The 26,337-nt window shown below is 43.4% G+C and overlaps 1 protein-coding gene across 1 annotated transcript in view; it reads right to left on the bottom strand.

Moving 5' to 3' along the window:
• The window catches only part of igsf21b (immunoglobin superfamily, member 21b), a 35,236-nt gene that overhangs the window by 3,137 nt on the left and 5,762 nt on the right, over nt 1–26,337 (bottom strand). The window contains exons 2-8 of the mRNA XM_063209652.1: nt 23,167–23,279; nt 21,041–21,162; nt 15,126–15,244; nt 12,816–12,931; nt 9,944–10,631; nt 5,788–5,888; nt 1,636–1,828 (exon numbers count right to left, since the gene is read on the bottom strand). Coding sequence (XP_063065722.1) covers nt 1,636–1,828; nt 5,788–5,888; nt 9,944–10,631; nt 12,816–12,931; nt 15,126–15,244; nt 21,041–21,162; nt 23,167–23,279 — 1,452 coding nt within the window. The remainder of the gene's footprint in view (nt 1–1,635; nt 1,829–5,787; nt 5,889–9,943; nt 10,632–12,815; nt 12,932–15,125; nt 15,245–21,040; nt 21,163–23,166; nt 23,280–26,337) is intronic.

Here is a 26,337-nt window from a genome sequence, read left to right on the forward strand (position 1 = left end):
CGTCGCTTCAGTCTACGGACCTTCACCAAGCGATTCTATCAAGCAATTTGAGTGGCTTGCTGAAGGTCTGTAGAGCAAAACGTTGCAAATAAACTTGCAAATGAGGACAATGTGTGAGAGAGGTTTTGTTTCGCTTTCTAACCTTGGAGACCTTGGAGATCTCCTTAAGACTTTAACCCAGTAAGACACACCCCCTGTATAAATTAGCTGTTACCAGAATGGCAATGACCCAGTCATAATGAATTACTAAAGGCCCTGTGCACACAGTGGTGTAGTGCTATGGTAGTACAGTTTACAGTGACTATTACAGTGCTCCACTGGTGGAACGGCGTGCATTAACCCTTTAGCGCAGAGCCAATGTTATAACCTTACTGTCACCAAAATTGTAATGGCTATGTCTTACGTAATCTGTTCCTTCAGGCTCTCTGTACTGTCATAGCGATGTTGTTATGATATAGTTGAGTATCTCCAGCAAACAGTGAATAGGCCCGCCAGCCACCCCATCTGCAATAAGAGGCTACAGGACTACAAAAATGTGTTTGTGACACTGACAATATCTGTAATAGTGATAGATTATCATTGCATTTTTCACTGATGTTCCAGGCTCTTATTCTGAGTCTCTGCAAGGTCGATGAGGCACGTGCAGGGCTGGAGGGCTGGACTGAGAGTAAAACAATGGGCAGGGCATTTTCAGATCGGTTCACCAGGCATTGAGAGAGACATTGAAGCCTGTGACAAAAAATGTTAGTCTTCTAATTTGAGCTAATTTAATCGCAACTCCCAAAATGCTTAATTTACATCTGTTTCAGATAGGCCTGCTGTAGTAGCACGAGGCTCAGAGGTTCAGGTCAAAATCATCAGCAGTCCACCAGGCCAATGCCCTGTATGCCATATGGCCAATCCAGCCGTTGGCATGTGTGTGTGTGTTGGTGAAAATGACAGCAGTGATTCTAGTGGTGAGTCTCACTGCAGAGGATTAGGCGTGTGTGTGTGTGCTGGTGAAAACAACAAGGTTTTTGGGTCTGTTTCTGATTGTGAACTCACAGAAGATGATGAGACTTTTATGAGTGTTGTTGACAACGACAACAGTGATTGTGGTTGTTGTTAGCCTCACCAAAGACGATGAGGCGTGTGTGTGTGTGTGTGTGTGTGTGTGTGTGTGTGTGTGTGTGTGTGTGTGTGTGTGTGTGTGTGTGTGTGTGTGTGTGTGTGTGTGTGTGTGTGTGGTTGCTATTCTCACCAAAGACGATGAGGCGTGTGTGTGTGTGTGTGTGTGTTTGTGTGTGTGCGTGTGTGTGTGTGTGTGTGTGGGTGTGTGTGTGTGTGTGTGTGTGTGTGTGTGTGTGTGTGTGTGTGTGTGTGTGTGTGTGTGTGTGTGTGTGTGTGTGTGTGTGTGTGTGTGTGTGATTGTGGTTGTTGCTATTCTCACCAAAGACGATGAGGTGTGTGTGTGGTTGCTATTCTCACCAAAGACGATGAGGCATGTGTGTGTGTGTGTGTGTGTGTGTGTGTGTGTGTGTGTGTGTGTGTGTGTGTGTGTGTGTGTGTGTGTGTGTGTGTGTGGCTGTGTGTGTGTGTGTCTGTGTGTGTGTGTGTGTGTGTGTGTGTGTGTGTGTGTGTGGTTACTATTCTCACCAAAGACGATGAGGCGTGTGTGTGTGTTGGTGGACCCCAGTGGGTTCTGGGCCGTGCAGCGGTACATGGACCCGTTGAGTTCTGCCGGCACGCGGTCCAGAACCAGCACCTTCCCGATGCGCTCCTCACTGCCATCCAGCAGGAGGCCTCCGATACGCGTCCACGTGAACAGAGGCTCCGGGAACACCTCGTTCTGTTGGCGCCGCGGGCGTAAAAGAAAGACAAGATAGCTTTTTAACATAACATAAGATAAGATCAACTTAATTGTATGTAACAGATGAAACAGAAAAAAATAAATTATAATATCAATATGATTATAGTAATTATTATATTTTTACACATACAAGATACAAGATATTTATTTTCATAAGATAAGATCAACTTAATTGTCTGTAACAGATGAAACAGAAAAAAATAATTATAATATAAATATAAATATAGTAATTATTATATTTTTACACATACAAGATACAAGATATTTATTGTCATAAGATAAGATCAACTTAATTGTATGTAACAGATGAAACAGAAAAAAATAAATTATAATATCAATATAAATATAGTAATTATTATATTTTTACACATACAAGATACAAGATATTTATTGTCATATGTACATGAATTCCAGAATTCCTGTGCAATGAAAAGCTTCCCTGCTTGGAGAGCAGTACATAAATACATGTAGAGGAGAGAGAGATGCATGACAGTAACGCAGCGTGTGAGCGCGTGGTTGTTAAGCAAACATTATTAGTTCTATATCAGTGCTCTTATCCACCTGCATGTGTTAAGTAGTCTTTTTAGCGTGTGTGTGTGATCGTGTACTGTATGCATGGGTGTATTACATAAACTAACACATAAACTCTGTGGTGTGTGTGTGTGTGTGTGTGTGTGTGTGTGTGTGTGTGTGTGTGTGTGTGTGTGTGTGTGTGTGTGTGTGTGTGTGTGTGTGTGTGTGTGTGTGTGTGTGTGTGTGTGTGTGTGTGTGTGTGTGTGTGTGTGTGTGATTATTCCAGTGTGCATTCTCAGTGTTGAGTTGACACGGCAACAGCCTGATACGGACACACCAATTCACACTCAGCAACCATGTTCCAATAATATGCTATCTTATTTATTTTTTGTCTTGTTTGACTTTTTATTTGATAGGACAGTGTGAGAGGTGGACAGGAAGTGAATTGGGAGAGAGACGGGGAGGGGTCGGCAAAGGACCCAGGCCGGGAATTGAACTGGGTCAGCCGCATGCCAGGCGAGTGCCCTACCGGTTGGCCACGGCAGGGCCCCAATAATATGCTATCTAAAAGACATCTTTTCTGGAGAGGGGATGCAATGTCTTGATACAGACTTAAATCAACAAAGGATTGAATAATAACCTCTCAAATGGCTTTACAATGGAAATGGTTATAACATCTATAGAAATGTGGAAAGCCGCCCGAGAGCAACCTTTGATTAATCAGTGATCACATGGAGACTGCATTCTGATCACAAGGCAAGCAGAGATAAATGATCTAGCACCTCCAGAGGGGAGAGAGGGGGAGAGGGAGGGAGGGGGAGAGGGAGAGAGAGAGAGAGAGAGAGAGAGAGAGAGAGAGAGAGAGAGAGAGCACCAGAGAGAGAGAGAGAGAGAGAGAGAGAGAGAGAGAGAGAGAGGAAGCATGAGAGAGGAAAAGCCCATGGCAATGTGAGTAATCACTTCCTAGACTTCTTCACACTTACTTCCGAGAAGTAAACACACACACACACACATACACGCACGCACACACACACACACACACACACACACACACACACACACACACACACACACACACACACACACACACACACACACACACACACACACACACACACACACACACACACACACACACAGATGCACACACACACACACGCACATACACGCACGCACACACACGCACACACACATACACGCACACACACACACACACACACATACGCAAGCGCGCGCACACACACACACACACAAACGCGCGCGTCCACACACACTCACGCACACACACACGCAAGCACGCACAGTCAGACACACACACACACACACACAGCTGTATCTCTATGGGGGATCGTCTCTATATAGTTCCCGCAATCATTTAATAAAAGAAACTTTGCCTCCAGCTTTTCCAGGTATAAAGTGGCAAGAAACAAGAGTTTCCTCTTATATTGCGGTCTCTAATACTAATATTCTTTCTAAATATTGAAGCAGTTTCATCCCGTTCATTCAGCACACATCCCCAGAGAAAATATACAAATGCTGCTCCGTTGAGAAATAAAACAAGGGCCCACTCAGGTTAAGAAAAGCACATATTTTTTTGGCACTTGTAACAAACTAATTAAAATCCCATTTACTGAGTCTAATTGCGGGCACATTAATTGAGGTGCCTCTCCGTGTCACCTAATATCCAGTAATGGGGGGCTTGGTGATGAGAGAAATTATGTACTATTGCCAAGCCAAAGGGCTCTTTAGTTAAGTACCCACCACCACACACATACGATACTACAGTACTGTATAATGGCACAGCGCGGTGGTGCAGTATAAGCAAATATTTCACAGACATATGCATTTCTCTGGCTTTGACAGTGCGAGTCGTCGTCGAGAGTTATGGCATATTAGTTTCACTGTCAGCCTTTTTCTGCTGTGTGGTTCAGACGAGCGAGCCATCTGTGTGTGCCTTTCAGTCGGGTGGAGATATACATATGTACAGAGCCGCTGACAGCTTTGGCCAGGCCCAGGACAAAGTCATCTGTAAGGGCCCCCCGGCCCAATAGATACAATGTAATGACGACCCAATTCTGGGCCCCCTTTCTCCCTGGGCCTAGGGCAACTGTCCTCTTTGTCCCCTATCGGCACCCTTGCATATGTATGCCAGCTTTTCAATCCCATAAAATGTCCAAATCACCAGAACAGAACAGAACAGACTTTTATGCTCTTTCATATTACTTTTGAATGAACAGTGTGGCAGACAAAATGATTACATCATGAATTTTGCAGGGAGGGGTGCGTAATGTGGTCGCTGTTGGCTCAGTTGCTCTTGATGCTGTTGGTATCACTATGAAACATGATGCTATTGTTGCTGTATTATTAAAGCTTCCAGAAAAAAAACAATTTTGGGAAATATCATTACAACGCGACAACATACCTAATTCGAAACGCTGTTTAAGCAAAACAGAGGTGTCAGGTGTTACAGTAAACCGGTTATCCACAAGTACACAGCAAAAAATGCAGTGTTAATTCAACACTTAGAGAGGTTTTAAGATTTAACATCTTCTAGTGTTGTATAATCTCTTTTCACTGTGCAGGGCAGGCCTTTTCATCTTGGCATCAAAGTCATGACTTTCATATGGCATTGTGTAATAACGTTTTTAATACACTGTTATGTGTGCCACGTGGGCTTTTGATAAAACCATAATCCAATTACTCTGTTTTGATTATTCATTCAGGAATTAAACCATGCCTTCACACACCAAACAAATCACCTCATATCCCATTTTCCACATAACAAAAACTATGCTGATCATTACTCCTGTGTAAAATGCCCAGACATGTAGACAAAAGGCGGCTATGGAAAGCCAACAAGCTCAAATTAATTTCAGCTTACCCTGCTACATTGATTAGGTACAACCCAACAAAGTATCTAACAGCATGTAACATTGTGGACTTGAATTGGAATACGCAGTTAAAAAAAACCTACAAAAAACCCAGCTTCTTTACAACACTAAGAGAGTACTCTGGGATCAAATACAATCTGCAGTAGATGATGTGAACTAACACTGCAAAATGTACTGTGTCATGTACAGTATGCACAGTGTGGGTGCAGTAGGCCTACAGTACGTATGGTTGATTCTTGTAGATAAAACTTTTTTTTTAAAGTAAAATAAAGTGTTGCCTACGTTCAATATAATGGATGTCTGGGCTGGGGGGGCGTGATGGCTCCGTGGGCTAAGGTGCATGACATTAAGCCGGTAACAAAAGGTTCGGTTCAGACCCGAGGTCATTTCCCGCCTCTTTTCCATCTCTATCTGCCCACTTGACTGTCTTGTTGCCTGCCTCTCTCACACTTTCATGTCTGAATAATAAGGTGCAAAAGCCAAAAGATCTCTTTAAAAATGGATGCCTGGGCTCAAGGCTCACTCACTACTTACCCCTTTGGAGCCGAGCTGGAAGCCTTCCACACTCATGCGCACTGTGTCTCCAACTTTGGCCCTGCTGGGAGTCATGGACAACTTTGGTCCCTTTGGGGCAGCTGTAGAAGGCAACCAAGCAGATGCTTTCATTAAAAACTTACAAACAGCACAGCAGTATCAAAGGATTTGCTATGTTATAGAGTACTATGGTTTTTTTTTTACTAGGACCATATGTTATGTGTGATGCAAAGATAACAAACCCCGTAATGCCTTATTTACAACATACAGTAGTGTACTACATAGGGAACCAGCCCTTGTAATTGAAATATCAACTGATGGGAACCCCTTTTGGGCATATGTTTTTTATTTGCAATCCCCATCCCCTCCCATATTCCAAACTGCAAACTTTTTTTGCCCAGTAGTATTGCTACATTTTGAAATTCTGTGCATTCCTTAACTACAGTATACAGCACGTGAGTACTGCTTCTAACCAACTAATGAAATGACTATGTATGTTAACTGTTGACCTGCAGTTTCCCCCGTTTTTCTGCAAGGTCCCTTGTGTCCATGACCCCCTCTGCAGTATTTCCAGGTGGCCCTGAGAGTTCTGGACCTCCCAGTTTGGGAACCACTGCTGCACCTTACATACAGTACAGTATGTGGTGCAGTTTGATGTGGAGAAAGAAAAAAAAAACTTTCGACAGACCCACAGTCAGCGCTTAAATTGTTAATAAGGTGGGCAGGAGAGCGCCAGAGCTCTGCTTCCAACTACACTGCAGGCCAGGGGTGCGTTTCTCCAAAGTGTAGCTCTTAGCCAGACAGCAACTTGGGTAGTTGCCGATGGGAAATTGCATTGGAAACAACAAAGTAGCTAATGTAGTTAGCAACTATGGTTTAGAGAAACGCACCCAGAGCAGATCTCCCTCAGCTACAGTTAATAGTGATACAATTACAGTGAGATATTGACGGCTGAATAAGCGGCTCTGGCTCTCCCTCTTCACAAACGCCAGCTTCAACCAAAGGCCACTGTCAATGTTTAATGAAAGCCAAACCGCGCAGCACTCACTGCAAGACCAAATAGCAGTACCAGTAATTATGACATCCAGAAATTGACTTAACACATCCATTGTTTGCTTTTGAGTGTAAATTTCTCTCTTCTGGCTCCTATGAAAGTGAATAAAAGTATCTCCACTATAATGAATAGATCAGGTGTGGCTATGACTGAGCAGCATAAAACTATCAATGTCAGTTTTCTCTGTTTCCATGCTCATATTGGTATTGCTCTATGCCTTGTCTTTGCAGGATAGAATGGCCTCGGTTAGTCTTGGGCATACAATACATGTTTGACAGCAACAACATCAGTAGCCTCTTACTGCAGATAAGCCCATCGACGGGCCTTTTCACTCTTTGCTGAAAACACTCTACTGCATCATAACCACATTGCTATGACAATCCAAAGAGTTGTAGGTAACCGATTAAGACTTGGTCATTACCATTTTGGTGACAATATGGTTATAACAGGGACTCTCTGCGGTTAATATTAATATCAGTCAGCATTAAGGGCCTGTTTCCTTAGTTTCAACTGTACTTTTATGTCCAGATAATATCTGCTCTTTGTATTGGACAGAGTTGAACATTTGTTATTCCATATTTATCTGAAAAGTAAGAGAAGGTCGCACCATGCATTTGACTTGCAGTCAAAGTCAAATGCATGGTGCGACCTTCTCTTACTCTTCAGTTTTTGGTCAGCACCCTAAAAAAAGACAAATCTGTTTGGGTGAAGCCTGCTCCAACCATTTTGAACTTATCGTGTATTTATACAACGTGCAATGACAATAAAGATACATCTAATAATGCCATCTAATGTGATATAATCTAATCCATATTCAGAGTATAACCTTGCCTTCTTTAGATTTTGGAGGGCGCAGTGTCCTCAAACATACCGTAGTGCTATTGTTCATCTAGAAAAAAAAGCATTGTACCTTTGAGAGACTACAAACTTCATTTTTCTCTGCTTCCTGATGACTTTCTGACTGCAAATCTCATCATAACATTGGGTAATTCTAAACATATTTTTTCTCATTTCTTTATGTCACTCCATATGATGATAATGAAGTGTGAAACCTAATCTGACATAATCCGTATTTACACAGCAGCCTACGCTACTCTTCTGCCTCAGCGCCTATAGACTGTGGATACTACTCTCGCTTTCATCCCTTTACAGCTGTCATATTTGGCGCTCAGTGACATCCAGATCTATGCCCACACAGCGTGTTAAGACATCTAATCTCACTGGAGTTATGCTAGTATTACCGCTATAATGAGGTATTATGAGGTTTTTATTATGATTTTTGTCATTAAGAGTATAATCATTTTCATGTCAAAATTTAAAAGAAACAGTCCGTCTACCTCATTTCAGAAAATTGCTCATATATAGTTAAGCCCTGCAAAACGGCCATTTCATTGTGTCCAGTGATAACTTTTGGCTTAATGCTAATGTTTCTATCCACTTTCAGTTATTATGCTAAGTTATGCTAATTATTCTAATACTAATAAGTGCTGAACACACTGAGAAGAAAATTATACGCACATTCATGTTTGATACTTAGAAAAACTGCAAATATGTGAAAATAAAAAAGGGTGGACTGTTCCTTTAATGACAACAATCTACTGCCCAGCCTAATGTAATCTGTAGTCAGAGATGGTGACCTCAGCCTATATTGTATACATTATAGTGTTGTGTTAACTTTTTATGACAATATTTAATGACAACATTGCAATCTAAAGTAATCTGTGATCACAGAGGGTGAACTTGGCCTGCACATACAAACAAACTGTATATTTGATATTGATATTTAAAGTTGCTCTCTGAATTTGCATGAGTTTGTGCGAGTTTTGTCAGTAATCGCTGACATGCCTCTCTCAAAATCTACACGGTCATAAAAAATGTTTTACTTCCTTCACAGTTTGAACGTTTTTCATCCCACAATAACAACAGTCCATATAAATGTGAATACCCTGTACTACATCAAGTCAGGTTTTCTTATGAGAAGTTTTTTTTTCCACGACACTGGTTTGATTTTTGACAGCAGGCCATGAAAGTGGTGGGGAGAGTCACCGTTTGCTTACAGACTCATTTAAACATTGACTGACCTGGGAAGGTAATAAATTAAGTTTTTAATCCTACCTTGTTCCACTTTAATAGATTGAAAATTGAAGCTGATGAGAGTTTTGAAATGTGCTGTCCTATGATGTTACATCAATGTCTTGTCCTTACTTAAGCGAGTCTTGTTCAGGGATGCAAAATGAATTTCAGTGAAAACTGACAATAAAGTGTTATCATATCGTATCGTGTCGTATCGTATGGTTTCCAAAACTCTGTTATTATTTAATGACAACATTACAATCTAAAGTAATCTGTACTATACTCACAAAGGGTGCACTGTGCAATTACAATAAAGTTCAATCCAATTCTATCCCATCTAATTATTATTATAATTAATGAATGCATATGACAATATGTAATGATTATTACAACAATCTAATCCATCATAATCCACACTGCAGTTAGAGTGAGACCTAAGAGTGCGACCTACTGCATATATTGATATGAATAATATAGTAGGCCTAATACTAAGACAATATTTAATGACAACAACATTACAATCCCATGTAATTCATGCTATACTCACAAGGTGCAACCTCAGCCTGTATGTATATACAGTATTATTATATTAGGTATAATTAATATAGGCTACGTAAATAATGTGTATAATATATGTAACAATTATTATCTAAAGTAATATACTCACAGGGTGCGACCTCAGCCTGTATATATATGTTATTATATTAGGTGTAATAAAATTATAATAATTATGTAACATAAATTACTATCTCAAGTAATATACTCACAGAGTGTGACCAGTATGTGTGTATTGGTATGTATTATATATAATTAAATTCAATAATATTATGTAGCATATTATCTTGAGTAATATACTCACAGAGTGTGACCTCGGCCTGCATGTATATATTATTACATTAGGTGTAATAAAATTATAATAATTATGTATCATAAATGATTATCTTGAGTAATATACTCACAAATATAATAGGTGTAATAAAAGTATAATAATTATGTGACATAAATGATTATCTTGAGTGCTATACTCACAGAGTGTGACCTCAGCCTGCATGGGCATGGAGAGTGCGGGGTGCTTGACCTCGCAGCTGAAGAGCGCGTCGTTGTCCAGCTGGGGGTTGAGGCTCCAGGTGAGCATGGCGTACACCTCCATGGTGCCGTCCGACAGCTCCACGCGTGTGTGGTTGAAGTAGTAGAGCGGGTCCGTGCTCTGCACCCAGCGCGGGAACTCGCGGCTGACCACCGTCTCGGGGATGACCTCGGTGGTGGTGGGGCTGCTGTCCTGCAGACTCGGGTACATGACGTCCCCGGCGGCACGACCCTCACCACCCACGCGACCACGGCCGTCACCATCACCACCACCACCACGGTTCGCCGCGGTGACACCGCGTGGGGCGGAGGGGCCATCCATGTCCAGCCGCACCGGCTCCCCGTTCTGGTCCACCAGGGACACGGACTTCTGGATCTTGGTGTCGTCCAAGTCTCTGCTGATGAGGGGCCTCACGTCCTTGTCTGAGTCCCGGTCCGGGTCTGGGGCGGAGGCTGAGGCAGGGCTCTTGCCTGGTTTCTGGGCCGGCCACGAGGGTGCTTGGCCAGAGGGCCTGCCTGGTCTTCTGGCAGGCCAGGGGGCTGAGTCAGGGGATCGGCCTGGCTCAGCAGACTGCAGGGCTTGGCTCTCTGGAACCACCTGAATCAGCTCCCCGTCTCTCTTGAAGTAGACCTGAGGGAGGCCAGGCAAGGAAAGGCAAGGAAAGGAAAGGAAAAGCGGGCCAATTTTATTTATACAACAAGGCATTTCAATGTGTGGTACAGAAAACAATAAGAGACTCTCACGAGAGGATTGTTAGTCAGGCCAAGAAAATTACTTTTCATTCTTTTTTTGCACTCTTTTCATATCTTAAATTTAGAATATTAACCACTACCCTCTGAAAGATGTTACGGGGTCCCAGTGCAAAAATAAATAATAAAAAAGGTTTTTGAACAGGTAAGCTTTAGTAAATGCTCATTTGCTGAAGTACAGCTGAGGAAGGAGGAGGAAAGGAATGAGAAAAATCTTCAAATGCCAAAATTGATCCCCAGCCCCAATTATTTATTGCCTGGCTTTCGTACAAGATGGAGACAGATGGAGGTTGGTCTGCCTGGCAAACCCTCCATCAATAGGAAGTTTGTGGAGGGTGGAAACACTTAGCGTAGTATATCAAGCGCTCGGAAGAAGATGTGGTAAAAAACTTAGTGTTAGTCACTTGTTTGTTTGCACCAAATCAAAAGATAAAAAGTTGAAACTGCAGTATGCTCCAGCTCTTCTTTGATAGAAGTTCTGTCTTACATACTGTGAGGCACCTGCCAGCTACCACATGACATGCATGTAGCCTACAGTACGTCTGAATATAGGCCTCTGTCCTCTGTCTGCTTTTGAAAAGGAAGAAAGGAGTCGCACACTGGAGCTGAATGCAAAATGTATTAATCAAAGCCGAAAAAAAAGCAGAAAAAAGTAAATAAAACCGACAGACAGGGGACAAACGTTTCGGGTCTAGCCCATCATCAGTGTTCTCCAGAAACGTATTATACTGCTCTTGGAATTACGCACCGAGCGATACGCTCAGGATAAGACATTGGCGCGGACGCCAACCCGCCATTACTACTCTGTCTGTTTTTGCCATGACAGAGGACAGAGGCCTATATAGCAGTTAGTGCTTGATATGTATGTGGAGCATGGCACATGTGCAATTCTTGTGATGTACTATGTCCTGTCTTAAACAAGTCTTGCTCAGGGATGCACATTTAATTTCAGTGCAAACTGACCATTAAACTATCGTATCGTATTGTATCGCATGATGCATAGAGTTCCTTAACATACTATCAAGTGTGTTTGGATGCAATACTACCAGCTAGCCAATGGACCAATGAGCTCTGATGGTACATGTGTCTATAGTGTTCAAGAACGGACAGATTGGCTGGACTGAACTTTGATATTCAACATGGTATCAAAGGCAGTATGGACAGTCTGGTTCTGATCACATTACATATGGTACATTAATCTACATGACCTTTATTTTCCTAGCCGACGCCTCACTGTGAGAGCGCATCCTATTATTGTTTTAATTATACGCCATGGCAAAGACAACAGGCTACGGCCATGTGAATTATTGGCTGCAATGTCTGAGTGACAGATAGTAGATTAAAGTGCTTAAGACGAGAATGCTTAAAGGACAGTGTGTTAAATCCAGAATGGCGTGACTAAGTTCTAATGTGTTCGTAAAAGTCGTCTGTACAAGAATGCCTGTAATGTTGTAGTAAAGGGTTTTTTTTTGGTTGGCAGTTTGGCATTCCACAGGCGTAATCACCTTCAAAGTAACAGTACATAATTATGTCCTCAAAGTGAATGAACTGGACACATGTATTGTGCATGTGCACGTGAATGCCCTGTCCGTGTCCTTGATGTAAAATCCCGGCTTTCATCGACAGAGCCATTATTAATTCAATAAAAACATAAATGAGGAGCAAGTCAACACAAATAGGACAGCGACCTCCACACAGTTTCTCCTTCAGAAGAGTCTGTTTGTAATTTAAAACGGCTAAGACATGGCCCCTGTTATAAATTTGGTGTTACCAGAGGGTAGTACTATGGTAGTTAAGTCTTTCTAACGACTACTACAGCATTCCAGTGGTGGAACAATGTGTATTATTTATCATTTATTATTCACAATTTATATACTGATGCACTTGTTTGACGCTTGTACACTACTGTGCATTACTATTCACCCCACACTCTGTTAGTTGTTTTGGACTGTATGTCCTCTTTGAAAGTTGCTTTGGATAGAGGTGTTTGCTAAATGTAATGCTATTTCATGTAATGCAATGTAATTCCCCTCCCCACCCCCTTCTTAGGTTGTGCTTGAATTACCATGGGTGCAGGCTTTCCTCCTTTCACGATGCACACCAGAGTGAAGTTCTGTGCTTCGTAGCGATTGAACCGGGCGTATGGATCTGAAGTTACCACGGATATGGATTTGGGAGGCGCTAGGAGAGAAGTGTTAAAACAAGTTACACAACGACATACTTTGCAAGATGTATGTAAAAAAAAAATCAGAAGACCAAATACAAGACACCCTCCCCTCCCCGGTCCTCTTGGTAAACAAGGAATTGACCCAACTCTGCTGAGCGCCGCTGAACTGACACTTGTGTGCATTTTTCATTCTGATTAATGTGGCAACAGCATCCATAATGCAGAGGCTTACGTACAGTGGAGATCCAAAATCCCCATCCCATCCTCCCCATCTGCTTATCAGTGGGGAAACGCATACATCATCGCATCGTGGCCCTCACACACACGCACATACATGCAATACGCACACACGCACACAGATATGCACACATGCACACACACACACCGCCGCATCACCGCACTCACACACACATCGATCACACACACACACACAAACATACACGTCACCAAACTCTCACACATACACCACCTCACTTTCGCTCTCTCTCTCTCTCTCTCTCTCTCTCTCTCTCTCTCTCTCTCTCACACACACACACACACACACACACACACACCTTCCGCCATCACTGCTCACACACGCATTGAAACACACACATACAAACACACACATCACCAAACTCATACACACACCACCTCACTTTCACACACACACACACACACACACACACACACACACACACACACACACACACACACACACACACACACACACACACACACACACACACACACACACACACACACACATTGATACACACGCTCACACAACTTCAGCCACACACGCACAAACAACAGGCACACAAACACACTGATGTGGCTGGAGATAAATGGCTAAAAAGCGTGTAGTAGATTAGGCTCATATTGCTGATGATCCGTCTTGAGCGTGCTATAAGCAAGCGTGTGTAGCAGCGGCAGTGGGGTCAGGGGGTCTAATTGCTAAGGGGGTGGGGGGTGGGGGTGGGGTTGGGAGCGCGACTCGGCGATAGAGAAAAGTAAAGCGAGCGCTCACAGCCCTCTGGCTCTGACTCACCCTGCATGAAAAGAAGAAGCCACGTGAACGCGAACGCAACAATTACTGCATTCAATGCTACTACTGTACAGCAGATTGGAATCGATCTACGCAAACCAATCAAATTGCAGTTAACGTCACAGATGGAAAGATGACGTCTGAGGTCTCTGACACAGATGAGGTGTATGCTACTATATACTAAGTCTGTACAGCAGATTGGAAGCACTCTCCCACAAACCATATATTTAATGCCACAGATGCAAATATGACTGCGCTGCTCTAAATCTTAGTTGAGGTGTATTTAGGGCCAATATCTATACGTTTGTTCAGAGAAAAGCAAAGGTAAAGAAGTTGCAAACACAAACCAGACAAAATATTACAATCTATTACTGTAATACAGCTACTAAAATTAACTAAACTTACTACCACAGCAGTTTAGTAATGCTGTTCACAAACCACCTATAGTTGACATATCCAAAAATATAACAATGATTTATATCCGCCAATGAGATTCATGCATTCAGTGTCACAGTCTCTATACTGTAAGCCTGTTCAGAGTAGGCTACAGCAAAGCTGATTCTTTTTTTTTGTTGCTAATTAGCTGTGAATATATCACCATCTGGATGATCAAGATATCAGTTAATATTCTTTCTTGTGTTGTATAATACTTGGCCATGTTCAGCTGATGCTCATATCTCCAGTGGGTGGCTGGTGATTTCAGATATACAGTAGGGATGGGAAATCTACGTCTACCCTGAAGCGCTGCCTGTGAGAGATCAGATGTATTGCTCAAGGGCACTCCAGACATGGATGAGGCTGAGGCTGAGGCTGAGGCAGGCAGGCTGCTGCGGCTGCTGCCGGAGAGAGATGGTTATTCACACCACCCACACACATACATATTTCCCCCCACTGGCACAGCAATCAAATCGGTGACTCTCTCAATGAAAAGAGTGTAGTCCTTAACCATTAGGTCACACACAGCGCCGCATAGCACAGAGAAAGAAAAATCAGGCTATACAAGTAGCCTTAAGAAGATAAAACTAGGCGGTTGAGCTGTGACCTTCAAAGTTTCCACTTAAGGCTTTAGCCAACAATGTCCATTGTGTCAGTAATTGACAATTTGTCAGGAATGAAATGAACCAATTATCCCTGTAGAAGAGTGGGTACTGGTGACAAGTGTAAGTATGGCGTGCACCTACACATTACAATGAGAGTTATGCTTGCGGAGGCTAAGACCACCTTCTCTCGGGACGCTCGGTCATAGATACCGACATGACACTCGTACGGACCGCTGTCTTCCATCTGGACTTCTGGAAGTCTGAGAAAGGAAAAAGAAAATGATATTATTGTCTGTGAAGATTCAAATACTGTATGACGAAAAGGGGTGCACTTTGGATCAACTGTGTTTTTTCATTGCGAATTGCACAGAGGCGTTTTGGCGTGTGCCTCACTCAGTGTAATATGCAATAAAACAGTTGATGCAAAGTTTGACCCTTTTTTGCTGTGCAGTATGGCTATTTGAGTCTATAATCTGGGTCAGCACCCTTACAACTTTTAATGAACACTGAGCGAAGCCCGCACCCAGCTACAATTGTATAGTCTGAGAGGACTCATCCAGTCATCCATTAAAAAATATGGGGAGGTTGTTCCAATACATTGCTTCACAGCCAAGACCTTCATCTGCCAAAACAGACTTGTGTATTTTGGATTTGAACTACTTTTTTCCTTTCAAAATTAAAGCCTGTTTTGCCACATTCTCAAGAATAAGTGAAATTTAACAAAAAGGTGCGCACTTTGCATTGTTGTCATTGGCTATTGCACAGACGTGTTTTAGTGTGTGCCTTCTACCTATGCAATGAAACAGTTGATGCACAGTGTGAGACCTTTTTAGTTATAGGTCTACTTTATTTGAGTCTATAATTTCGGTCAGCACCCTTATAACATTAAATGAACAGTGAGTGAAGACTCATCCACTCATCCATCTAAGTATCAAACAGGGCCTCATTTCCCGATAACGATGGTTCTTAGCCTTACGTGTGTCGTTAACCAGTGATCCTACGAATGTTCTTAGATTTCCTACGACTGTTTCCCAAAGACACTCGTACATGAACGCGCGTGCACAGCCTCTAAGATCATTCGTAGCGTCGCTCTTAAGGATCGCTGTCCACATATGTAGTGCTGAAGTGTACTCGGAGTGAACTGCGCCGTCATCTGCTGCTAAACCATTTACAAAATGTAAGGCGTGTGTCAGTATCAAAAGTTGTTTTCTATAAGGGTGGGACTACATTTGTAGCAGTTTGCAACTATCGACAGGAGTTGTTGTTGGCAAATGAAATAAAATGCACACACACAATGAAATCATGCAAAACTCCCAACTGACGGTAATAATGAGCTACGCCGTTAAGTAAGGGTTAACGTTCGGCGAGAAGGTCGCTACCGTGGAATAGCAGCACGACAGAGAGAATCTTTAGACCCCGACGCGGAGCGGAGGGGTCTTGTTCTCTCTGAAGTGCTGCTATTCCACAAAGCGACCGACTCGCCGAAAGTTAACCCGCTTATTATATGGATATACTCAGGGCCGCGTTAGCCCTCGCCGAGGCCCGGTGCAGACGCAATCCGGGGCCCCTACACCACATTATAATGAGCCATATTCAAAACGCATGAAACGCAGGCTACACGGTTTACTCCAACACAAAAAAGGGTGCGCTGAACCCCCTGCTGAGTTCACTAGTCACAACGCAGGAAGCATAGCCAGCTGACAGGGAGGAGATTCTGTGCACTGCCGTTTGTCGGCTCAGCTAGAACTTCCAAACAGAAGCAAACCAAAAAGTCTCTTATTTTTGCTACGTTGCTGCCGACCAATTTGTCGAATCGAAACCGTCGTGGTAAACACGTGTTAAATAATTTAACCTCCAATGGCCTTGGAAAGACTGACTGACTGACTGTCAAAGGAAAGTAGCCTAGCCTACTCAGCTGTGTCGCTTGTCGCAAGGAGGGAATCCCCTTAGCAGCGAACCACTGCAAAGAGAAGCTGTCACGAAATCCCCTCAAAATGTAGTCTACCATATACCATTTAAGAAGTCAGCGGTTTTCATCTAGATGGTGCATTACACTGTATGCAATCATTACAGTAGACTACGGTGCAAATTCGTAGGCCTAATGTTTAGATGTGGATGTATCACCACACGTTTTTTTTTCTGCAGATAAGAGCCACTTGCTAACTGAACAATCTGCGAGTGGTACCCAGGCATGTTTTAACTGACCACAAACCCGAACGCAACGATATAGGCTACTACGCTGACAGAGCATCGACATTATTACAGTGCTTTAGGGAAATGGCCATAACAGTGTGCTTTTGGAGAATGCGACTATATCATTTTAGTGTTTGCTAAATCCTTGGCTTGCCCTGTTGTTGTCAGACTGTCAGAACGTTGGAGTGCTGGTTGGTGCACTTTACGCAGCATTAGTGTGAACACTTTTTTAATACACACCTCAGAAGTGATCCTCGCCGCGCCATGCAAGACTTTTGTTTCGCGAACGCAGTTGGGTGCGTGATTTATTTCCCCATGTTTGACTATAGAATAAGATAAAGTTAGGTTGGTGTGCTGTGCTCTTGTTTGCTTAGCTTACATGATTGCACAGGTCCATGATCGCTATGCAACCATTACAAAAAGCGATTATAACACTGACCTTAACAAAATGACTAACGTTGCCAACCTTCTCTTCAATGCGGTAATCCATGCCGGGCTGAAGTTTATCCGTACAATCTGAAGCAAGTGCTGACGCCGAGTTTCTCACATCTTTTTTAGACAGTATCCCATCATCAAACTCAAAAAATATTGATCACCGTTTTCACTGGGGCACACAACAGAGCATCTGACTGAAATGATTATTCCGAAGACCTCCGATTCATGCGTGCATGCAGAGGCGATTCTACACTCAGTAGGGGGGGGCACGTGAAAATTAAAAAGAAAGAACACTTGTAACAAATCGCCACTTCTGTTCCCCAGCTACAGTCTTGGGGGGCCCAAGCTGCCTGTGTAGCCTGGTGACAAGATATGCATATGCGCCTCTGCTTGCCTACGGATGGCGAAATGCATCAAAAATACAATTGATTGTCTCAAAATATCGTTTCATATTTTCCAATCTCACGACGTCCGGGGCCCCCTCTAGTGGCGGGGCCCGGTGCTGCTGCACCGGTTGCACCATAGGATAACGCGGCCCTGGATATACTTACATGATTCACACATGCGGGGACATTTCTTTAGACCTATTTAATGTTAAGATTGTTGCTGCGTGCCGTGCCGTTGTGGAACACGGTAGGTAGCCAGGACAACAGGTGTTGTCTATCACAGCAGCTGATTAGAGTGACAAAAGACCGGACCCCCTGCGGAGTGATATGAAACATTCGCTTTAGCTACTGACTTGTATACAAGCCAGTGGCTTTAGCAGTGAACGTCTTGTTGCCATTGACAGCGGTAGCCAGGACAACGGGTGCTGTCTATCACAGCAGCTGATTAGAGTCTTGTTGAAAAGTCGCTTTAGCAGTGAAAAGTCTTGTTGCCATTGACAGCGGTCTGTTATAGACCAACCCGTCCGTTATCGAAAAATAACAGACGTCCGAACGTTGGGGAGCCCCGTTGAAATGAATGGAGCATTCGACAGATGACGTCACAACCATATAATAAGACCCAGATAAAGCGCGTGCACTTGGCTACTGCAGCTTAATATTTAAGAAGACAAGTAGGCCTAGGCCTAGTTGGAGTTCCGAATTGGGATGCGCAAAGTTACAACCTCAAGGCGTTCAAGGCTTGATAAATGTCGGGAGCGCGTCAGCATGCTGTTATGAAAAACAATGTCCATCAAAATTGACACATCCCCTCGCTGCCTTTTTGTTATTGCTTAGCCTACTAGAGTCTGAATAGGGAGAGGAGCTTGGCACATGTGGTGAGCGGTGCGCAAAGTACCGCGCGCTCAAGACTTTCACAACTGTGAGGACATTTTTGCACGGCAGTCTGCTGTTATTAAAACAAAAAATCTACACGAATCCCCATCGCTGCCTTTTTAATTTTTGTCATAGCTTACCCTTCGCCTACAACTATCATGTAGCCTATTTTCGGCGTCGCCTTCCCTTTCTTAGGCTACTTAAAAATGAAAGAGGGTGCAACAACTCGCTGACCATTTTTCTTCAAAAAATATAAAATAAATAAAGTTTCGGAAGTGGCCTTCCGACATCAACACTCTTGTCTCTGGTTGCCGAAGCCCCTTATGCATTTTGCCTTGTTCTTGTTCATGAAGCACCCACACAAATTATTCGTTATTATTTTCGTTGCAGTGTCAACTGTGCTGCCATGATATTTAGACTACACTCCCGTCTTAAAACATCAACTTGAAGCGCAAGTTTCCTCTTTTCCTATGGGTGTCTCCACTGTGCCATGCCTCTCGCGTCTTAAAGCTAGATTTATGCTTCGCTCGCATAGAATCTGCGTCCGTCCGTTTTCTGTCTATGCGAGTCCACGCCCCCCTCTCAGAGGCTCTGCGCCCGTCGTCTAGCGCCTCGAAAAATTCTAACTATCCGTCGGACGGGCGGGCTACGCGGGAGTACGCAGACAAAAAGGCACTATGATTGGTCGTCTCGCTACTTCCTTGTTCTGTTCTTGTGGCAGCGCAATGCCAGTAGTTTGCGAGAGCAGAGCTGTATTCTGTTAAAAACTTTATTAATGCCTTGTGTGTAAATGTGTGTAAATACACGAAGCTAAGCTAAGTAACAAACAATGCATCAGTTGAACACTCGTGGCACAATGCCTGCGGTTTTACTACCGTTCCTCCACCGAATGTAAACACACATCGGCAGAATCAACTGTCTTTACATGCTTGCATTTCTGCTCGTGAAACAGACTGGGTATGTCAAATAATGATACCACTGCATTGCCTTTGCAATTTGTGTGAAAATACCTAGCTAACCGGGATAGAAAGCAACATTGCTTAATAATGACCGCAGTGCACAATGTAGTGAAAGTAGCCTAATCGCGCAATTTCAAATGTGGCTGGCAACGAGACCTCGGACCTCGCAGAGCTCGCAGATGCATGAATACAAAATTGGTTCGTGGCCACTCCCACGCGACTTTTCACGCTCGCAGTTGCTGAAGTCTAATCTGACCTTAAACAGCAATCTTATGCGCAGGTTTCTTCTTTTCCCTTCATATCCTGTGGGTGTCTCCACTGTGCCATGCCGCTACGATCAATCTTAGCGCGTTAAGACTACTCTAGACCACTCGTGGATTGCTCTTAGAGTTACGTGTCAACCTGCGATGGTTCTTTGCTAAGTTGGCTTTGGGAAACGCTCCGTGAGCTCTACGATGGTGTTACGTGTGAACTTAAGTAGCACGTAGCGTTAAGTAGTACTTAAGGCCCTTTCGGAAACGAGGCCCAGTTTAGTAAGCAAACTGACTCCAAACAGAAGTAAAAGTTACTTACAGGGAAACTTTTGACAAAAATAAATGTGACACTAACGGCACTGGAAACTTTTTGACGGCTTCTGCATCCGGCTATATTTGTTATATTTGTTTTGGTGCCAAAGTCAAATTAGTTTGGAAAACATATGGTGGCATGAAGGGTGAGTAAACACCGCGTTTTATTCCTGCCACAGTTGAAGGATAGGATATGCACTTTGCAGTTCTGTGTACAGTTTGGCTAGGGTGCAAAATAACAACAACATAAATCATCAAAAGACTTTACAGCATGACATTGAAGACTATAATATCAGCAAACACTGATCAGCAACCTCTAGTTTCTCTGTTGAAAACTTGTACCCAGGAAACACATTTTGTTTTTTACTTTCCACCAGTCTAATATTAGAACACATTACTTCATCTAAACCTCAATAAAATACAACACCTATTTCGTTGAGTCAAGTGGCAAGCAGTAGAATTATACACCGATGGCTGCTTAGTGTCTATATCAAATTCATACTTTTGTTACAGATGAAACTGTAGGCAACATATTAAAGATCTCATTAAGAGATCTGAATTTGCAGAAGTTTTAAATAGCAAGCAGCGGAGGCTGCATAGTCCATATACAATTGCAGGAGCCTATGGATGGTCACCATAGTTACCTTACAGTTGACTGGTAAACCAGATCTTCCCTCTTCCGAAAATCCTCCATGTGTGAGAAGTTAGTGTTGTACATGGCATCGTATGTGAATATTTTCTGTTTTGAGCTGCCTCCATCCATGACCTACAGTGCAGTAGACCAACAACATGAAAAAACAGACTGATTAAAAACAGATTTAACAATATAAAGGCCTATGAGCATCAGATAGTCCTAATTTTACTTTCTTAAAACCAGGGCTTTGAACCGGTTCAAGGAAAGAAAACGAAAACCGGGAACTTTTTGTATTTTACAGGGAACAGAAACAAGACCGGAAACTTTATTATTTTTTATGTTCTGGAACGGGAACACTTACTTAAAAATTATGGTAACCGGTTAATACCGGTTAATACCAGTTAATACCGTTCCTCAAACAAAAAAAAAGTAATTATTTTCCTGCGTATGTTACCATGACGGCTGAGGTTCATGTCCTCTGTGACATCAGACATTCTGACTGAATGGAGAGAGATGTGGATTACAGTCTCCACTCCACTTAAATAAGAGAAACCACTGTCATACAAAAGGGCAAAGTTTCCATTGCATCATTGTTAGACATTGCAGAGAAGCGTGTTTAAAGCGCACTGAGAATGTTCTTCGTTATTGGGCATCCATGGCCGCTTCAAATATGCACAAACTCACAATGTCCGTCTTAGCACTCGCCATGACCCAAGTCAGTGTGGAGCGCGCATTTTCATTGAGGTTTATTCTCTGCTTCTCCGCTTAGGTCGTCCCTGAATGACAAAATTCTGAAGGATATTCTTTTCATCCGCTTGAATAAACAGTTTGGAATGTAGGCTGAAGCATTTGCCCTTCCGTCTTTCTTGGTTAATTAACGTCAGTTAGGCCTATGGGGAGTAATCAGCTGACGGGAACAATATTTTTTTGTTCTAACCGGTTCGGGAACGTCAATTTATTGGTGGAACACATAACCGGAAACAAAATAATCCTGTTTCTGTTGGGAACGAACCACTTGGAAACAAATAACGGTTCAAAGCCCTGCTTAAAACTGTTTAAAACATTTTTAGTCTTCATTGAGACAGTACAGTGAAAATGGAGACAGGAGATGTTAGGGGGCGAGAGAGAGTGTATGATTGGGGCATGACTGAGGATAGACTCGAACCTGGCTCCCGATGGGCTTGTAAACCCATCCCCTTATAGTCATTATCGGGGCTCTAAATTGCTGATGAAATTTCAGTTTGGCTGGTAAAAGGCCAACTTACTAGCCATTTTGACCCATTTATGAGTGTGTAGGCCTATTTAGCCTGTAAGATTAGCATCTTACAAACCATTAGGCTGGTGATGAAAAAAAAGTAGAGCCCTGGGCTGAGTTTCTCGAAAGCAAAGTTGCTAACCACATTAGCTACTTTGTTGTTTGCAATGCAATTTCCCATTGGCAACTACCGAAGTTGCTAACTGGCTAACAACTACGCTTTTGAGAAATACACCCCAGGTCATTATTAACAGATTATTCTTCATCCAGATGTCTGTGTCTCCACAGGTGTGGGTAACGAGAAGTGTTATCCGCACAGCTCTGGGGTTGAAGTCTCTCTGGCATACCCCAATGTCTTTGAAAAGAGTTGACATGTTCACTTCAATCACTCTGAGTGATGCAGCTATACCAGAGCTTCTTCATTCACTAGTAATGCGGAAGGTCTTTCACACATTCTTTTATCCATCCTGAAGATCACTGCGGGGTGTGTCTTTTTTCCCAGGGGGGATGTTTCCTATTCCTTTCAACTTGAAGAGACAGACAGAGAGAGAGAGAGTGAAAGTGGAAGTGAGGAAGATAGAGAGGGAGAGAGAGAGAGAGAGAGAGAGAGAGAGAGAGAGAGAGAGAGAGAGAGAGAGAAAGAGAGAGAGAGAAAGAGAGAGAGAGTATGTGAAGAAACAGAAAGATAGACTGAAAGCAATAGAAAAAAGAGTGAAAGAAAGAAAGAGAAAAAAAGGGGACTGTGCCAGACGACGATATTGCTGAAAGTAAAAGACCTTTTCAGATGCGTAAACACGTATAACAACACACAGTCAAAGAGACGATACAATGACTCACGACTCAGACATATTATTGACTGACAGAAGCAGGGGCGTACTCACCCGAAACCACACGATCTCGCGCAGGTTGCCATCAGTCCTGAAATTACACTTCAGTGTCACAGTGTCTCCCATCACCACTGGAGGCAAGGGCTCAATGGTGACAGTCAAGTAGCCTGAGAGGAGAGGATAGGATAGGAGGAGAGGAGAGTTGAGGAGAAGAGGGGAGGAGGTGAGGAGGGGAGAGGAGAGGAGAGGAGAGGAGAGGAGAGGAGAGGAGAGGAGAGGAGAGGAGAGCAGAGGAGAGGAGAGCAGATAAGAGGAGAGGAGAGGAGAGGAAATGAGAGGAGGAGAGGGGAGGAGAGGAGAAGAGAGGAGAGAATAGGAGAGGAGATAAGAGGAGAGGAGAGGAGAGCAGGGCAGAGTAGAGCAGAGGAGAGGAGAGGAGATGAGACAAGAGGAGATAAGAAGAGAGGAGATAAGAGGAGGAAAGGAGACGGGTGGAGAGGAGAGGAGATGAGATCAGAGGAGAGAAGATTACAGGAGAGGAGAGGAGGAGCGGGGAGGAGGGCAGAGGCGAGGAGTGGAGTGGAGAGGAGAGTAGAGGAGCGGAGTTGAGAGGAGAGGGGGGGCAGAGGAGAGGGGAGGAGAGGAGGAAAAGAGAGGAGAGGAGGCGAGAGGAAAGCAGAAGTGGAGAGGGGAGGGGGGAGAGGAGAGGAGATTGGGAGAGAGGAGAGCAGAGCAGAGAAGAGGAGAGCAGACAAGAGGAGGAGAGGAGAGGAGAGAAGAGATAAGGCAAAGGAGGGTAGAGGAGGGGAGAGGAGAGGAGAGAAAAGGAGAGGAGAGGAGAGGAGAGGAGAGGAGAGGAGAGGAGAAGCGATTCGGGGAGAGGAGAGCAGAGGAGAGGAGAGGAGAGGAGAGAAGAAGAGGGAAGAAGAGAGGAGGAGAGGGAGGAGAGGAGAAGAGAATAGTGGAGAGGAGGGGAAATGTTAGAGGAGGGAAGAAGAGAGGAGGAGAGAGGAGGAGATGAGATGAGAGGACAAGAGAAAGAGAGGAGAAGAGAGGAGGGGAGGGGGGGGGGGGAGGGGGGGTGGAGGGGAGGGGAGGGAAGGGAGGGGAGGGGAGGGGAGACGAGAGGAGAGGAGAAGAAGAAAAGATGGATTGAGTCACTTTACATGAATGGCTATCATTTTGAACACAACGATAGGGGCCCATTATGTCCTCTGCCCATTCAAAAGATGCCTGAAGCCATTTGTGAGGGGCGTAAATCATGTGTAAGTAACCCACAGGTATAGATGCTGCTGCATAACCAAACAGCAACCAACAACAACACATGCTTTTAACACACCAGATAACCACAAGGGATGCTATCTGATCTGATGCAGTGTTTACTGTATGTTCATGAATTGCTGAGTATAACTAAGTCGATGAAGTTGCCCAGGGAGTGATTTTATTCAAGAAATATAACTTGGATGTTGACTTTGGGGGCAAGGAAAAATATGCAACCAGAACAGCATAGCAACCAGAACAGCAACGATGTCCCTATCTGAGCTGTACATTGGTGCAGTGAACAGGAAAGCTGAAACGATCACAGAGGATCCCTCTCACTCCCTCCATCACTCCTTCCAACTGCTTCCATCAGGTCGACGCTTCAATGTTCCACTAGCACTCAAAAACAGATATACGAAGTCCTTCATCCCCTCAGCTGTAGCCCTACTCAACAAAAGATGAACAATGACCAGCCTCGACATACAGTACATGTATTGTCTTGTCTTGTTATGTCCTGTTTTGTCAAGTCTTGTATAATGTCTGTGAGAATGACTGGAGCCACGCCGAAGACAAATTTCTGTTTCATGTGTTACAGACGATAAAGCTTTATCTTGTCTTGTCTTGTCTTGTCTTATCTTATCTTATCTTATCTTATCTTATCTTATCTTATCTTATCTTATCTTATCTCAAGTGCAACCAGAACAGCATAGTGAGCAAATAGTAAAACAGAGAGCAGCCTAGTGAGAAGCAAATAGTAAAACAGAGAGCAGCCTAGTGAGAAGCAAATAGTAAAATAGAGAGTGCAGCAAAGTGAGATGAGAAGCAAATGAGTGACGGCAAGGCAGGGTGCCCACGAAACCCAATATTTATTCTGAAGAGATCGTAGGCAGAAATGAACTGAATGGAGCTGTAATATCTTCCAGCATAGCAATAAAAAAGGCAAAAAAAGGCTACAAAGACCTTTCAGGGCCACTTTCATCTGTGTGATAAAATAACAATACTCTCTCTCTCTCTTTCTCTTTCTCTCTCTCTCTCTCTCTCTCTCTCTCTCTCTCTCTTTCTTTCTCTCTCTCTCACAATCTTTTCTCTCTCTCTCTCTCTCTCTCTCTCCATCTCTCTCTCGCCTATTCTCATTCAAATATAATCCGATAACGTAGCCCATTCTGCACTGGTCCTTGAAGAGCATTGACTGCCTGCACGGCACACACAGGCTGTGAATATAATACTGCATTTCGAAAAGCATCAAAATGGAGTTATTCATTGACGCTGTGGTAGCTCCCTAAATACAGTAGGCATACCTTTAGCCTGATAGGCCCCGTTCTGAGACATGATCGTTGGTAACAACATCATAAAATTCAAATCTAAAACAGGGGGGCCGCTGCTTCATGGTGGGGACATTGAACTGCACAGACGACTTGCTGTTTTTTGGCCAGAGGTGGTTTGTGTGTGTGTGTGTGTGTGTGCGTGTGCGTGTGCGTGTGTGTGTGTGTGCGTGTGTGTGTGTGTGTGTGTGTGTGTGTGCGTGTGTGTGTGTGTGTGCGCGCGCGCGCGTGTGTGTGCGCGTGTGTGACAGTAGGGAGGGTAAGTCAAAAGCACATTGTTTTTTCCCCTAGGTTTTTCAGTTAAATAAAGAATGCTATTGCATACCTCTGTTCTGTGATTGGGCTGAGTGCATTGTAACCAGCATAAGAATGACATGTGAAACGTGTCCGGAACATTAATGACACATTATTGATGTTTTCTACTGTTGTCAATGTGTCATTCTTATCTTGGAATGTTAAGTTGGCATTTTCTTTTTACATTCCAGGAACCGAATTATACATTTTCTTGTTCTTGTTAAGAACATCAGTAGTAGGTGTGTCACGGTATGAACATTTAATGATTATTGTGACCAAAACTATCACATATTTTGGTATTATCATTGTCATTTTGAAAAGTTGTGTTGAATATCTTTAGAAAGCAATG

The sequence above is a fragment of the Engraulis encrasicolus genome, chromosome 10 (genome assembly GCF_034702125.1).
Source record: "Engraulis encrasicolus isolate BLACKSEA-1 chromosome 10, IST_EnEncr_1.0, whole genome shotgun sequence".
NCBI classification, from domain to species: Eukaryota; Metazoa; Chordata; class Actinopteri; order Clupeiformes; family Engraulidae; genus Engraulis; species Engraulis encrasicolus.